This window comes from Perna viridis, chromosome 12 (assembly GCF_037379345.1).
Source record: "Perna viridis isolate PV_CMFRI_1.1 ecotype Kerala chromosome 12, ASM3737934v1, whole genome shotgun sequence".
In the NCBI taxonomy this organism is placed as follows: Eukaryota; Metazoa; Mollusca; class Bivalvia; order Mytilida; family Mytilidae; genus Perna; species Perna viridis.
Window position 1 is genome coordinate 21,934,181 of NC_142456.1, and position 17,372 is coordinate 21,951,552.

At 33.6% G+C, this 17,372-nt stretch overlaps 2 protein-coding genes across 2 annotated transcripts; both read left to right on the forward strand.

The window, feature by feature from the left end:
* Positions 1 to 555: 555 nt before the first annotated feature.
* On the forward strand, positions 556 to 10,588 carry LOC148601684 (eukaryotic translation initiation factor 5A-1-like). The gene is made up of 5 exons (XM_088554394.1): positions 556 to 661; positions 3,926 to 4,106; positions 6,224 to 6,328; positions 8,058 to 8,189; positions 9,623 to 10,588. The coding sequence occupies exons 2-5, from the start codon at positions 3,933 to 3,935 to the stop codon at positions 9,683 to 9,685; spliced, it is 474 nt and encodes a 157-aa protein (XP_088410520.1). The 5' UTR covers positions 556 to 661; positions 3,926 to 3,932; the 3' UTR covers positions 9,686 to 10,588.
* Positions 10,589 to 12,417: 1,829 nt separating this feature from the next.
* Positions 12,418 to 16,412, forward strand: LOC148601685 (eukaryotic translation initiation factor 5A-1-like). The gene is made up of 5 exons (XM_088554393.1): positions 12,418 to 12,877; positions 13,534 to 13,720; positions 14,903 to 15,007; positions 15,519 to 15,653; positions 16,006 to 16,412. The coding sequence occupies exons 1-5, from the start codon at positions 12,858 to 12,860 to the stop codon at positions 16,069 to 16,071; spliced, it is 513 nt and encodes a 170-aa protein (XP_088410519.1). The 5' UTR covers positions 12,418 to 12,857; the 3' UTR covers positions 16,072 to 16,412.
* The last annotated feature ends 960 nt before the right edge of the window (positions 16,413 to 17,372 follow it).

A 17,372-nucleotide genomic window follows, 5' to 3' on the forward strand; every position in this document is an offset into this window, starting at 1 on the left:
CTAATAACGAAATTTTAATATTTAATATTAAAACTCATTTTTTAATATTATAAATTGAATTTCTTATATTAGAAAATGAATTAAAAATTGAATTTTTAATTTTGAAAAAAAAATCGTTTTTTTTTAAATTAAAAACAATAGTATAATTTTTTATATTAAAAAATAGTTCTCTATTGATTTTTTAATATTTGAAATGATTTTTAATATTAAAAATTCATTTATCAAGTTCTGATATTAAACAATCGTTCATTTATTTTTTTTAATATCAAAATTTGAATTTCTTATATTAAAAAATGAATTTTTGACATTAAAAATATTTTTTTTTACATTGGAAATATATTTTTTTAATATGAGAAAATCATTATTTAATATAAAAAATAGGGTTTTTTGTCCACTTTGGATTGCCATAGATTTCCGCTAGAATCATGGTTCCCACGATTACTCTTATAAGCATCATTATTCTTTGATTTGTCTTGTTTATTGCGTTGTGTTTATGCCAACCAATTTGGCACTTAATGAGATAAAAAGTTAAAGGCGAACTACTCTCGTTTTTCAATCTCACGAAATTTACGACTTAGCCTAAAGGGGAGTAACTAGAGAAATAACGTGGTGCGCAAGCGCAGTCAATCCTCTTGAAAATTCACCGGAACACAGGCAACACGTGAGTGAATGAAAGTTGACAATTTTGGAAATTTGTCAGCATTATATGTGATAAAAAAATCAAATTGAGTGAAAGTACCTATGGTTCGATGATATTGGTCGTGTCTGTGCCAGAAAAACCAAGAATTTTGTTCACTTTCCGCGGCAATGTCCAAAGTGAAATTGCAGAAAATATGTCCTCCATGTTTTTTGTTGGATACCAATCTGTAAACGGTTGCCGTTGTGCAATGTCTAGTATTATAGTTCTAAATATAAACAATCATGGTACATATTTCGTTCTTATTATACATTAGGTAATTTGCGACTTCCTGGAGCAAAGTTGATATGGTCAATAGCTGAAAAACACTTATATTCCGTCATCCTGGTCATGTTTTCACGAAATTTGGAGGTTAAAAACGTATTGTAGAAATTGACCTTAATACACCATTAGTTTTGACTCAATATCAAGTGAAGTTATGAAAAGTAGATTCCTTAAATAGTATATTACTACTGCAAGATACGTCTGTCTTTGTTACAACAAAATTGCTTCTTACTCATGATGGACTGAAAAGCACTTGTGCAGGATACTTTGAAAGAGTAGATCAAATGTCCATTGAGCATTGTGAGCAGTTTGTGCCTTTAGTCACTACTTATGCACTATACTCGGCGTCACATAAATAACATACTGTTAAAATTTGAATAAAAATATTTTCTACGACTTTATTGACACCAACCATCGTTTAAATTGTCTTAAATGACTTGCTCATTCGTTTAGCCAAACAGCTTCTCAAAAACAAGTCGCTTATTAGCTTAAATCATGCGTAACAAATCCTTACGGGAAAATCCCATACTAATATCCGCCATGTTGGTTTTTACGGGACGATTTGTTTACAAACGGAAGTGCGTAAGTTCCCGTCGAACTCCGGTGACAATCGTCTGCTTGATCAACTTCTCGGTATTATACGTTGTTCGCGTAAAATAAATCCGAGATATCCGAAATAACGCCGAATTGCATTCTGGGTTCTTCGGTTTTTGGACAAACCATTTAAACGTAAACAACATCTCCTAGCAACCCGATCACTGTAAACATGGCCGACTTTTTACAATGTAAATATTGCCACCTAGAATTAAAATCTGACCGGAATTTAACGATTCAATGTTTAGGGAGAAGCCGTTTGGCTAAACGAATGAGCAAGTCATTTAAGACAATTTAAACGACGGTAGGTGTCAATAAAGTCGTAGAAAATATTTTTATTCAAATTTTAACAGTATGTTATTTATGTGACGCCGACTATAGTTCTCATTGAATTACCTCAATAATTAGAACTGCCTCATGCAATGAAGATTTAGTACCATTTGGTCAAAAAATGACTAACACAGTGTTCATTCCAGACCGCACCCTTGTGCCATTGGCACAGATATTTTATGCATGGCGCACAAAAAGTGTGGCATGTGGGCTGGGTTTGATACAGTTCTATAACATAAAACCATGCATTTTATGTTTATCTTTCATGTTTTCTTCGGATATTTTCATTTTTTGTTTATAGTCAAAATGCAAGGTTTTATCATTGGACGCTATTTTGTGGGAGTAATGTTCTGGCGAATTGACCTGCGGAATGTTTTTGTCTAGATGTAACATAATATCATATAAAAATATTTAAGAATGATTGAAGTTCAAAGTTAAAAGACGTGGCTGTTAAATCAATTTCTTACTAGAAGCAGAAATCCCATTAAAAACATCCAAATTTGGTTTTAAATCCGGGCATGTAAGATTCTATGAACACCAGAATTGATAAGTCCTGAGAAGCATATTTCCGAATAACAATCGGCAAATATTTAGGATTTTAATGGCGCAACAAAATTTATTCACACATCATTTTCAGCTGTGAAATATATTTAAAAATGATTTAATCATGTGGTGATTTTTTTTTTTTTTTTGTGATAAATGCTTTTGGAATGAAAAAAAAACTTTTAACCTTTAAATGATAAAAATTCGTTTCACCATATGGATCCGAAAATGCAGCCAACTGTAACATAAAGGATGTCGGCTTCTGGGCCGGATTACTTCATGTTTCAATTCGGGAATATTATCTTCCAAACAAGGTTTGTTGGGGGTAAATTTGACTTCATTTTCTTGTAATTATATAGTTTTTTTGAAAAAAATATTCTTAGAATGTCTGAATTTAAAGTTGATTTTTACATCTTGAAATTAAGGTCCAATGATAAAACCTCGCATTTTGACTAAAAACAAAAAATGAAAATATCCAGTGAAAACATGAAAGATAAACATAAAATGCGTGGTTTCATGTTGTAGAACTAGGTTTGATACAATCCAGACAAGAATATAAAGATTCTAACAAACTGCAACATCAAATTGAATTACAATTTGAATCAACGCAATGCCATACTATTTCTTCTTATTCATTTGGAGTTTATGTACCTCTGTTACATCTCACCTAAAATGAAACTATAAAGTGTATACAAATCTGAGATTAACTTATTTATTGGTTGAATCTTTCCTGTTATCTAAAAATGGTCCCTTATAATACTGCTATAATGGCCCTTTTTATACTGGAAATGACCCCCTGTTATGCTGTCAAGGGGGCCAGTGACCCCTTTTGCAATTTTGTGGAATGAACACTGAACAAACATGTACAGGTAATATCCGGACTCTTATAGCAAGGTGAAGCTTCAAATGTGCCTTTGGTTAACATATGTAGAACCCTGAAATCTAATTTGTAGCAGTTATCTTTTTGTTGGTAAAAATTCTATTAAATGATCTTTTGAGCAGATATCCAAAATATTTTTAAAATTGATTTTTATATTTGAAGATATTTACGCTTGAAAAATATGATATTTTCCAGCTCGGCCTTTAGATTTGGTAGTTCCTCAAAAGCCTTCCAGTCAATATAAATTTTTAATTCATCAATTGACCAATCAAATCGAAGTTTGACTTCACACTGAAAATGAGAATACCTGCCAACCTCCAAAAATGCTGTGCGGGTCATGACCTAACATACAGAAATCAGATGTTGGTTTATAGTGTATGCTGATATTTTTTTCAGCCTTGCTGGCTTTCACTCAACCAACCTACATGTACCTTAAAATATTAAGATTTGTTTCATATTTCAGGAACAGTTTCTAGTTAAAATCTTGGTAAGCTTCATTAACAAAATTGTGTCTTAAGTAGCAGGAACTGAAGTGTGAAATCACTTAACCCAAATATTTATTGCATATAACGATGTATTAAGATTTGTTTTAAAGAAATCAGATATTTTCTCTTCAGATCCACAATGGCAGATGTCAGTGATGATCATGATTTCCAGAGTGGAGATGCCGGGTCATCTGAAACCTACCCACAACAGTGTTCCGCACTTAGGAAGAACGGTCATGTTGTCATTAAAAATCGTCCATGTAAAATAGTTGAAATGTCAACCTCTAAGACTGGAAAGCACGGTCATGCTAAGGTTTGTATATAGGATTTAGAATAGGTTCATATACATTGTACATATAGTAACTTATCTGTCAACATACTTTTAAAAAAATGTTGATCACGAATTCCTGGTAAGATTTTGACCTAAATGTTGTCTAGTAAAAGGTGGGTGGTCAGTGAGGGTACAAATATTGTGCTCAATGGTACATGTATATTGGAATCACCTTGTCCATCTGTCATTGTAAGACATTTTGGATGCCGTGGACCATCATTTTTCAGTTTTTTTTTTTTTTTCCTAATTGACAGTCTTTCCAAAGGTTCAGTTTTTATTTTCAGGACATTTGGTCCTGTGATGACATACTATTTTCAGGACCGAACCAAGTTTTACCGTCCATTCTGACCTGAATCAAGAATGACTAATATCGGAAATTTTCCAGATTTCCGGTCTGGCATTACAGATTGTTTTACCGGTCCTGTCACATTTTCAACGGTGATATCCAACTGTCCGACTAGCCTTCTGAAAGACTGGACTGAACGACCTGGTCTCTTTAGGTTAAAAATCTACAAACCAACAAATAAAGTTGTTGCTTAAAGTGATTGAAAGAAAATATATGGCATTTACATGTATTATCATGTGCCTTTAGGCCAAAAAAATATATACATATGTTTAAGGTTACCTTGGAGAAAAAATAGGATAGGTATGTAGGTATTTTTAAAACTGTTTTATATTGACACTTATGGGAGGATTGCCTGACTTCAATATTGCTTATTTGTGCAAAATAGTAGTTTAGCAGCATTTCAACAAAAAATACAAGTAAAATGTCCTATAGTACAGGGCTCGTGCGACTGGGGGTTCATGTGAAATAGTCGCCCTGGAGTCGTTAACTTTGCCCTTTGAAGTGAAGTCGCCCACCCATTTTCAGACATTGCTCATGATTAGGACTGTACTCCATCTTTTAGCAGTATATCTCTCTTCCGATAACAATTAAAACGAAAATGGCGCTCGTTTGAGAAAATTAATTGAACAAATTTTCGAAATCTATCGAATTATCGGTTACAAGCATTTTTGTTTCAAAAGTTTAAAACAGGATACAGAATGAACATTTTTCACCTCAGCTTTCGATAATTCACAGTAAAAGAAATTAGCAGTAGACATTTGGACTGAGTCAATGTAAAAATCATAAAATCTTCAGTGCAGTCTACATAAATTATGGTGGGTCTATGTTGACCAGAAATGAAGTTTCTAGCACTAAATTCACGTTTTGCCATTCACATTTCATTTCGAAACATGCAAATTTGTTCTGCGGGTTCTTTGGACTTGGGCTAAATTGATCTCAATCGATAGTTAGGTAGAAAACCTGAAGCATTTCTTTTGATCTTCCTGTTTCATAACAGAACAATAAATTCTCCATTTCGAGGGAACATTTCTTAAGCTTGAGATGAGTTTGTACCAATAACTACAATATAAGTTAATAAAGTTGCGGTCTTGATTTGTCAGAAATAAATTTTAACATGGTTATTGATACTCTTAAACAACTTATATCAAGAGACTGGATATTTTGAACAAGAAATCATAGATTTAGTGGGATCAGGAAAAAAAACAGAACAAATTGAAAATTCCAACAGAATGTCACTGCCTGAAGTTTAGTATTCCAGTGCTGCTAAAAAAGACAAAATCAATAGGACAGTGCAATGCAAGAAGCTTTGCTCAATCATATATTAATTTTTATGTAATAAATTTGGCAAGGGATAGACATATAGATTAGAAATTCAATTTCATTATAAAATGATACAGTCAATCATTCAGTCAGCAGGCTTACTTCATTTTGTCCAAAATATTTAATTACTTACATAGGTAGCATAAAGAAAAAGTAACATTTATCTCAATAAAAGAAAATCAATGTATGAAAATGCTTGCTTATATTGTGTGCATGTAAGTAACATATAACACATATAATTTTAAAAAGCATTAGTAAATGATGTACGTACACATTCACTTCTCCCTGTTTCACTCAAGTAGCTTAAGCCCTGTATGGTAGGCAGAAAAAAATGGGATAGAAAGGGTAACCGTTAACAGACATATTTTTTTCTTGGCCTTCATAACATAATTTGCTGCTCTTACATTCTATTACATGTATCTTTTAATTGTAGGTTCATTTGGTTGGAATAGATATATTTACTGGAAAAAAATTAGAAGATATTTGTCCATCTACACACAACATGAATGTACCTAATGTCATTAGAAGAGACTACCAGGTATGTTGGTGGTTGATGAAAAATGTGTTTCTTGTAATCTGACAGACCCTGTTGCCACTGCAGCAGTCCTTTTCACCAAATCATCGCACGAGTAAAATTAGTCTTAAGTTGTGATGTCACAATACTTAACTCTTATTATGACTATGACATCATAACTTACGACTAAATTTACACTTATGATTTTTTGTGAAAAGGACCGCTGATCTTCAACTTTTTTGTCCAACCTATTTTATTTTCAACAGTATTGTTTTTGGTAGCAATATTCAGATTTGATCAACCACTAGACAAAAACAAACTTTTAATATGAATTTTGTTGTAAAACTTGCCATCTCATGTCAACCAATACTACAAAAAATTTTACTTTTAACAAACTGTAGTACAACAGAACATTAAGTACTTTCTTTAGTGAGTTTGACAGCTGTGAACTGAAAGATCAGACTAAATGTAAACCCCTGTCCCATGAAACAAAATTTTGGGGAACTTAAGAATATCAGACCTGTTTACATGTATGGTTTTGCCTTATTTTTTACAATAAAAAACATTTTTCCGGCACTATCCAAAGAAAAAAATCAGAAAAATTTTGTTTTGTAAAAAATTCAATTTCTGATCAAGAAAATAATTTACTTGGATCTGTATCAGCTGTGTGTTTTATTTAATGCTTACTTTTACATGCATTAAAATGACTGAGATCAAAACAGTATGGTTCTACTCATAAAGCAGAGTTATCTTCCATTTGCAGATGTTTTTAAAGTCGCTAATGTGGTTAGCAACTTCTTGCACTCGTAATTTCAGTAGTTTTAATATATTCGCATATGATTTGTATAATTGTAAACAACTACTTCACATTATGCTGCAGATTTGTGCCGTGTTTACCGCCATAGTGTCACAGTTCTAGCTTCATACGAGATAAATATGTACCTCTTAAATATCATACACCTGTTTATGTATCTTCCTTGTATAAGTATGAGAAGTTTATTTGAAATGATTGGTTAGCATTGAACATTACCCAGTTTCTGATTCAGGCAAAGGGGCTTTGTTACAAGACTATATAGGTCATATACATTTGCAGGGCCCCAATATCTATAAATATTTATTTAATCTGGTTTCTAATCTGGTTCCCTGTTCAATATCATAAGCGACCCATAGATTGATAAAATGTATCCCTTTTAAAGAGTATCGTACACATGTCTGTGTGTTTTTGGTTGTATGAGAACTGGAAGTTTACATTAAAAGATGAAATGATTAGTTAGTATTGAATCTATGTAATATTACCCAATTTTCGATTCAAACACAGGGATTCGTTACAATTGACTAAATAGGTCATGTACATTATCAGGGCCCCGATATCTACATTTGTATTTACAAAACAACAATATATATATAGCCATTGCCAGTTGTTCGATCTTGTTCCTGGTAACCAGTTGTTATGATTGATTATATACTTGTCATCATGGTTACAAAAGAGTAATCATATCAAGGGATCCAAGATTCTACCGGAAGTCACCCAATTTTAGAATATGTTGCATTCATGCCATTTCAGATGTTGAAAGTAAGCCAAAATCAGTTGTAGAGAAAATTTGACGATTTTCATCTTAAATTACTATGTTTTGGGTTACACCTTACTATTTTCGTAAGGAAGGAGTTTGTAAGTATGCCATAAGAAGCCCTATTTTTTATTTTCTTTTTTGGTGGATAAATCGTATTAATATTGTTGATATTTTCATTATAGCTTGTCGATATTAGTGACAACTTTCTTTCACTTATGGATGACAATGGTGAAACTCGTGAAGACATTAGGGTACCTGATTCAGATATTGGCAAGGAAATTAGAGAGAAATTTGAAAAAGATGAGGCAATAATGGTAAGTTAACAGATGGTATCTGTCTTGTATGTAATTATATTGTCTTATTACTGTAAGGGAAGGTAAATGTAGCATTAGGAGGTAGACCTGGGGTAAGGGACATAACACTTCAAATCAGTGATATGTTTGTATCATATGCAATTTCATCAGTCTTTCAAGCTTCCCTTTGAAGTAGAATGATACCAGTCCAGGTTACTTTGATGCTTACATGATATTGGTATAAAATGGTGAATGCAAACGTTTCAATGATTTATAAGAGTTGTGTCCCTTACCCTAGGTCTACTACCTTAAATGGTGCAAAAGCTTAGATATGCAGTGATCTTCCCAGGGCAACATAGCATCACATTGCCATGATGCTGAATTTTATCAGGATGCTTATGAAGTAAATCAGTTTCAGGTCAATTTGATATGGTCCATCTTATCAACATATCATTAAAAAAAACATTCATGCAGCAGGAAAGGTTCAGATGAGTAAGTGTTGAAATACAGTCGAATTTCTCTCGCTCAAACTCGGATGGCTCGAACACAATTCAAAGTACAAAAATTTTCTCCTATATAAATAACCATGGATTTCTCGAACACTCAAACTGACTAGTCGGTCTGTTCAGTAGTAAATCTTAGAGAATAACCATCACTAACTTGAACTCGTCAGCCATTTTGTCAGCTTGAATAATAAAAGGTGTGAAAAACTGAAACCGTATCATTAGTCATTGTCATTTTAGTAAATTACAGGTAATACTTAAGTCATCACTAATTAGGTAATTTTGATCTTAACATAGTACTGATTAAAGTTCGAGAATGTTCCAAAGTCGGTATGATGAAAGCATGAAAGAAAATCAGCTAAAAACAAATTATTGGCCAAGGAACTTGAACTCTGAACGTTTTTAAAAGCGAACACAGCATTTTTAATATGCACAAATCAACATTATCTTCCGAAAGTGAATGAAAAGGATCCACGAACTCAGACAGGCAAAGAAAAAAATCCTGAAATATTCGAACTTCAATTTCTCGAACTCCCCATAATTCGAACACATTTTAATGGTCCTTTGGAGTTTGAGCTACCAAGGTTCGACTGTACCATCGAATTTTAAAAGGCTGCTACTTTTTTTAAGAGGAAGTCCTGATCTTTCTTCAATTTTCATGTTGCATGGGGAAACCCAAAGAAGAAAATTAAAATTTCATGTCTATTTATATTGTTTCATATTGCTGTATATAACTAACTGCCAAATCTTGAAGTGATTTTTTTAATCCGATCATTTGTTGCTTTATCAAATCAAGTCTAAAAGTCGGGACATGACTTTAAAAAAATTGATCTGCTTTATTACAGAATTCTGCATTTTACTGTTACACTACAACAAGTGAATGTTTACTTCCAATTTTCTCAATTTCTACTTTGATGAGATTGTAAAATCATTTTTGTTATATCTTTTCAGATTACACTTATAAAGGCCATGGGTGAAGAGGCTGCCATAGCAACAAAGCCGATCACTAAATAACCAACAGAACAGATCAATGTACATTTTTCTCTTCCAATACAGTTTTATCACTTTCCTGTGGTTATTGGTTAATCCTTAATTCTATGATTATTATTTTTTCAAACCTTTCTGAAATTAAGTGCTATGGTTAAATTATTTCCAATAATTCAGGCTTTTTCTGACCGTTATTGAGTAAGAAAACAAAACTATATATGAAAATCATGACACTGTTGAATTGATGCTGGTTTTAAGGGAAGGAAATGAGAAAAAAAGGAGTAATGGCATTTTTTCATGTGGATTTGACTATTTGTGCCTTCGTGCAACTAGAAACATTGAAGAAGTAAACATAAGTACACAGTGAGATACCAGCTTATGTGAACGAGTGTTTCTCTAAATGTATGCATTTAATATGTATTTATTATTATTAAGACGGAACTGGAAAACTGGGTTAAACTTATACATGTACATACATATTTGTTAGAGAGTTACATGCTTTTTCTCTTTTTAAATCTGCATTTTGGTTGACTTACGTGCATAAACATTCAAATTCATTTTGTTTTGTGAATTGTTAACATATTCTAATTCAACAGATGAACTTACTGAAATATAAATTTGTCTGATGTTCTTTTAAAGATTGTTAATAATGAATGAACCTTAAATTAAAAAAAAAAATCTAACCTACAATTGGTAAAAATATGCATGCAAAATCTGATGTTATACTGGAAGAAGAAAAAAGTAGGCTGGTTCAGGCCTAGGGGACAATTGGCAAGCTGAGTAACTAAATGCTGTTGTCCATGACCTGGGCCAAGTCTAAATGCAGTAAATCAATGGCTAAATTTGGGGAAAACTGTGCTGATGGACCTATAACAGAGAAATTGTAGAAATTAAAGTGCTAAAATTATTTAATAAAAAGTTTGTATGGTTTTTCTGTGTGTCCTTTTATACATGTAGGTATGAAATGTGGTGCAATTCGACACTTAACCAAAATTTAGAGTAAGGATACCAATCATTTATTGGAAGAAGTTGAGTTAGGTTTTTCATGGGAGGAAGAGCAATGATCTTGATTTATGTCCCTGACACTAGTTTTGATTTTGACCTTTGACACTCACGTTTGTGTATGAATCTAATGGTATCAGCTGTAATTCTAAATCATCACTTCTCATATTTTGGCATTAAAAAATCAACTGCCAGAGGGTGGGTTCAGCTAAGCATTGTACACTGGTAGTGTAACTTTGTTTAACTAGCTTGTTGAAGATTAAATATACACTAAAAATCCATTCCCTTAGGGAAAAAACATGTTCAATGATCATGACCGTTTCATTTCATGACAAAACAAATTACTAAACCGATTTCGTTGAAACTTAAAAAAAAGATAACTGACAGTGAAATTTGAGTATTTTTTTTTATTGTTTTATTTGTAATTTTCTACATTTCATTAAGGAAATAAAACAAGGCATGCAATTTCAATATTTGATACATGTTTTTTTCGAACGCCACAAAGTTATCAGTATTTGACCAATCGGGAACAGAATTACGATCAGGTGACATGCGTTTCCATGTAAGAGCGTCTTTTAGGTCAAAGAGTAAAAAGCGGAACTATACCCACTGCATTGAAAAAGACTCGTACGTACATCAAGTACATTGTCTGGACTACATCGCTTTAGTGTAGCAGGAATGTTTGTGCCTATACCTGTATGTTTTCTTGTGGGATTTGGTTAAATTTGTTAAAATGAATTTTATGAACATTTAGAACTTCTAATTTGATAAACTTCTTTTTCATTATCCATTCGAAGAAATGTCAATGTGCATGGTATAATGCGAAGATCAGCGTACTATAGTAATTAAGCAATAAAATAACAAGGTTTTACAGTCTGTCAAACAAGCTTTTGATTGAATACTTTTATCCCAGATCAATAATGAAATGTATTGATAGAAAAGGAAGCATTGGAGTAATCCAGTAGTCCCAGATCTTGCAATATACCTGTGATTAACCCTATTGCAGGTCCACGGTACATGTCAATCGGTGAATTCACCAGGCGAGAGATCTTCACAAAATAGATTTCTTCCTTACTTCGCATAAATCATTTTTAAAAATGTACTACAAATTAGAATAACTTGAAGTAAGAGCTTGCTTCTCGAATACTATAGTATCACAAATGCCAGGGAAATGAAAAAGGACAAACAGCCACAAAGAAAAAAAATACATCGGTTTCCGAAAGTTTATTCCGAATGCTGAGGTTGAAGACTCGGTGAAATAAAATGCCTATGCATCTTCAGGTACAGTTCCTTAAAACGACGTACCTTGTGTTTTATTAAATAAATATTGTGGGCACGATAAAGCAATCCGAAGCGATTGCCAAGGATAAAATCTACTGGAGGTACTCTATCTGCATGATTTAAGACTTGGTCGTGTTTTGTATAAGTAGCCATGTATTTGAACTAGATTTCGAAAGTACAGGGAATCAACTGGTAGGAGATTTCAGGGGGGGGGGGGGGTCGGATCCTCATTTTTCCTAGAAAATTTTTCAATTTGCAGACACTTTGAAAAGGAGGTTTCCTCAGGAAAAGGTTTGTATGCTATAGGACATTATTTTAAATAAAAAGGGAGTGCCATCCCTCTGGATCCGAGACAAATTTGGTGCAAATAGCCCTTTTTTATATGAATTATGTATCCACTACTGTAAAGCGTGTTAATAATATTTAATACACTGATCTAGTTTTATGATAATCCGAACATTCATTTTCACTTTCCATCTTCAGAAAAAAGTCCGTACAGACACATCATAATATATACCACTGTTAGATTTCTTTTTCACTGATCTGCTTTATTTCACCCACTTTCTTCTTCATATTGTAAACGACAATCCTTGTATAAATCCAGAAGCGGATCCAGCAATATATAAGGGGGGAGTACGATCCAAAAAGGTCTTTTCTCCAGCAAAATTGGGTATCCCCCACTATATACCAACCTTTTTCATAGATATATGGTTCAGTAAATCGAAAGGAACTTTAAACCCTGTTAATCTGAAAGGGTATATATATAGCTGACGGCATTGACTACCGACATTTCTGTTCGTTGTGCAATACAATATTTTCAATACACATTGGGTTAAAGCGTTATAGTCAGCAGAGGCGACCCAACTATTCACCAGAGAGCACGTTATAGAATTCAAGGATCTATTAGAGATAAAGGATGAGAAATAAAGGAAAAAGGTAAGCTGCAATTATGGTGTTCCTCACAAGTATCTTTTGACAGCTTATGTGGTTATATAGATAGGTCGTTTTCGATCTATTGTCGCATTCTGTTCATGTAACTTTGCTAACTCGGGGCCGGATCCACACACTTTGAATAGGGGTACCAGCGGAGGTTCCTCAGAAAAGTGGGGTTAATGACAAGAAAATGACAAACTGTCCAACAAAAAGGGGGTACTAACCCCTGGATCGCCACTGCATTCTTTTGTTCACTCATATGATGATTATATTTTGCTGTTAGTGGCATTAATCCACGTAAAGATGCGTAATTTCACAGTGTATCATGGATTCTACCAACTTTAAAACTTCTCAAGCGATGTAATATGAAGGTCATTTAAAATAATTTTTGAGGCTATCAAGTTGTTACCCCAAACCGCCATTAATTTATTATAGCCAGCTTTGTCTAGTATGTTGGTTCCTCAGTATCTATTTTATCCGCTTTTCCATTTCGATTCAATTAATGTCACTAATAGTTAAAGTAAAGAATTTACGAAGAAGGGGAGGCGTTGACTGGCTAAAGAAGGGGGTCCCGCGCCAGTGATGTTCTATATACATGATAAATCTCCCCATTGCATCCTTTAATGCTCACACACAAAACACTACTTCATATTTTACAGAAAACAGACTAAGGCAGGCGCCGAGGCCATCGATGACGACTTCGTGCAAGGTGATGCCGAGGCATCCCAGACCTACCCTGAGCAGTGTTCTAACCTTAGAAAGAATGGTTATGTCTGCCTCAAGGACAGGCCTTGTAAAATTGTAGAGATGTCAACATCGTCTCCCGGTAAACATGGCCACGCGAAGGTAAAAGATCCCACATTAATATTGACTTTTTGGATGAACCCTGACGTGATATTAGTTCGTTACAAAAAGTTTTGTAAACAACGTTAAAGCAGGAAAGACACACCATTTACAAAATAAACTGTTGACTTTAACTACAGTTAAGCAAGTAGGGGGAGGGCAAAGAAAAAAAGTAAACATCTGCAACAAAAATACTGTATCTTAGACCGTGTATGTTTAAAAATAAATCCTGTCAACATTTCACTACGAAATCTTATATAAAAGTACTAGTACGTTAGCAACTAGAAAGGAGTCTTTACTGTAGCGGATCTAGGAAAGGGGGAGGTTCCGGAAGTCGGAACTCTCACATATTTGTTAGGAACATTTTGTTCATTTCGTGCTAAATTTGTGAAAAAAAAAGATCGAATAATAGCTTGGAACCAAGTTGAAAACCATCTATTTCATAACATTTGGATCCGCCACTGACGTAAATAAAATAGTAACGAAAAAGACCCCATTCTACAAGAAGGGGGAGGCTAGGATTGATCTTGTTGTTTGACTGAACCGTAAAGGAAGGGATTAGGAATCTAAAGGGGAACAATGCAATATTTTCATGCTCTGGAGTGACAGTGTATGGAGCGTTAATAAATCGTACTATAATGTTTTATACCACAATTTGTATTGTATATAAAGAGTTATTGCACTATCGTTTTTAAGAAGGCAGACCTAGGGTAAGGGACATTACTCTTGAAATCGGTGATACGTTTGTATCATATTCAATTTCACCAAAGACTATCAAGCTTCCATTTGAAACAGAATGAAATCAGCCCAAGTTACTTTGATGCTTACATGAGATTGATGTAAAATGGTGAATTATACAAACGTTCAATGATTTCTATGAGTTGTGTCCCTTACCCTAGATCTACCTCCTTAAAGAATAAGGAACCAAAAAGTTGTCGGAAATAAACTTCTTCAAATTTGTAAAAATTTCTTATTAAAAAAACAAATTTCAAGTTCTTTGACCACTTTTATTCTCGCCAGAAGCTTATTTTTTTGTGTCAACCACTTAATCGTAATCCAAATTCAGAGCTGTATATGTATCAAGACTGAATATTGTGTCTACACTAGTCCAACTATTAGGGTTCGACTTCTGCGGTCGTATCAAGCTACGTCTTATGAAGCATTTTATTATCTATATGAATATAGGTACATCTTGTTGGCCTGGACTTGTTTACTGGGAAGAAGTACGAGGATATTTGTCCAGCTTCTCATAACATGGATGTTCCAAACGTCAAGCGACAGGAGTATCAGGTTAGTCCAAAAGAGTAATCCCCGATTATTAGCTCATTTTTTTGGTACAATATGTATAATGTATAAAAGAAGTATTCTTTCTCTGCTTATTGCTAACTTCCAGTAATTTGGGGGTGGGATAAGAATTGAAACAATATTTAGAATTTTAGCAAACAAATATTTACTTGGCCATGGGCAGAAAATAAATATAATTCACTTATAACTGAATTATGTAGATTTACAAATGAATTTAAATCTGGCTGCTGCTATTTACAAAATTATTTTCATGCTTGTGAAGAATTTTTTCTATCACTTTTCAAAAAATCCAAGTCTCAGCCTCAAGTAAAAAATATCTTCAGAACAATCTAGAGTTTTTTAGGTATGTAAACCTAGATGGCTGCATATTGATAAAAGAACACGTACGGGGCGTATGAAGCTGTTACGTTTGAAAGTCAAAAACAAAACTGAATATAAAGTAAAGGTTTGCAATTCAAATTCAAGACTCGTAATATTTTTCTCCTTTTCATTTCAGATTGTCAACGTTGGTTCAGATGGATTTTTGACCTTGATGGATGACAAAGGTCAACTCCGTAGTGACATCAAGAATGATGACGGCGACCTTGGCAAAGAAATCAAGGATAGGTTCGAGAAGGACGAAAACTTCATGGTAACTCTAGCCTGCGCTTCTATACGGTCGCAGTCATTAGGGATAAAAATAAAAAAACCAATAAAATCCTTTTTCCTGCTTATGCACTTTAAACTGTAGCAGTGCACTATACGGAAGTTTATCACAAACTTTGTAATAAACTTCTGTAAAGTGCAGAAAATGTCAAACTCCCATACGAAGTCTTTTGAATTTCAGTAGCCGCGTATTATATTGAATGTTTTTAAGAGAGATTTGTAGAGTCTTTTTCTTTTGATATCTCATGTTTTGACTTCTTGTTTTCAAGCGATTATAATTTCAGTGTAGTATATTAGAATTAACCATTTCAATTTTGTACTGTTTTGTTTCGTTGCAGGTAACTCTCATTAGTGCTATGGATGAGGAAAAGGTCATTTCGACCAAAAATATTAAGCAACCTTGACAATTTTATCATTTTCATTCTCCTGAACATAATCCATATCTCATTATGGAAACTAGCTGATCTGCATACCTATGCCTGATTTTTGTATCCACACAAATCCTCCGCCATGACTTTGTCACTTGTGGCAAACGATACGTATGCTCTTGAAGAAGTATAAGATCTCATTAATGAATGACGTTTTTCACAAAAAGGAAGAAAAAAGAAGCATCAGGAGGTAGACGAACGCCGCCGGGCAATCAGTGATTATTTGGTTGCTATGGCAATAGACGTTTTATTATTTTCTCTCTTAGCACTCTATTTCTATTATTGTAATTAGCTGAATAAATCAATTCAATTCAAAACGTGTTTCTTTAACATGCAAGTATATACACGTAACTACTCTAGCAAAGCAATAGATTATACAGTGATATTTTTCTGACAGTGTCATCACTGTTGGAGCATCCAACATCTTGCATTGTAGGAATAGGGTATGTGACTCCGTATTTCAAGAGAATGGGTATTAGGCGAACTTTCAAATGCATGGAGATTTGTTACATACAAACAATGAGTATGACATCTTTTCATGTAAAAGTACCGATAAAAATGACAAATTTCTGTTTCTATATGATAAAAGTGATAGAAGAATGCACGTAAAAGAATATTTTGCATTGTAAACAGCGTTTCTAGATTCCGGAAGTAAACAATAAAACGCAAATCGGTCTTCGGATTTCAATACGATTTACTTCGGAAATTCCGGCTAGGAAAATGAAACTAGAACGAGACTTACAAACCCTATAGTAAGTAACAGGAGTAAACGGTCCCACATAAGCAAAAGACTTTTTTTCTAATCACTGCTTTATAATTCATCTTCTGCGTAGTAAAATACAGCAAAGCCCATTTTAACCCATCCTTGGATGAACCGGTAACTTTTTTAAACCAGACATGCAATAACCGAACAAATCTCACAGACCACAAAAAAAAAAGATTTTGTTTAGACAGGTTACACTGCACATTTTCAGTTGCATTAGGGAGGTAGACCTAGGGTAAGGGACACAACTCTTGAAATCAGTGAAATGTTTGTATCATATTCAATTCACCAAAGCCTATCAAGCTTTCATTTGAAACAGAATGAAATCAATCAAAATTATTTTGATGTCTACAAAAGATTGATGTAAAATGCCGAATACAAACGTTCGAATGATTTTTAAGAGTTGTGTCCCTTACCCTAGGTCTACCTCCTTAAGCTGTGCCCAACAAAACATTATCTAGTTGGAAAAGATATTTATAACCATGTCAAGTAAATAATGATCAAATCCGTCATA

Bases quoted from the DNA above. Each gene is read 5' to 3' on its own strand.
- LOC148601684 (XM_088554394.1), top strand. From the start codon at position 3,933: ATGGCAGATGTCAGTGATGATCATGATTTCCAGAGTGGAGATGCCGGG. The intron at 4,107-6,223 runs GTTTGTATATAG...TTTTAATTGTAG, and splicing joins GAAAGCACGGTCATGCTAAG to GTTCATTTGGTTGGAATAGA. The intron at 8,190-9,622 runs GTAAGTTAACAG...ATATCTTTTCAG, and splicing joins AAAAAGATGAGGCAATAATG to ATTACACTTATAAAGGCCAT.
- LOC148601685 (XM_088554393.1), top strand. From the start codon at position 12,858: ATGAGAAATAAAGGAAAAAG. The intron at 12,878-13,533 runs GTAAGCTGCAAT...CATATTTTACAG, and splicing joins ATGAGAAATAAAGGAAAAAG to AAAACAGACTAAGGCAGGCG. The intron at 15,654-16,005 runs GTAACTCTAGCC...GTTTCGTTGCAG, and splicing joins AGAAGGACGAAAACTTCATG to GTAACTCTCATTAGTGCTAT.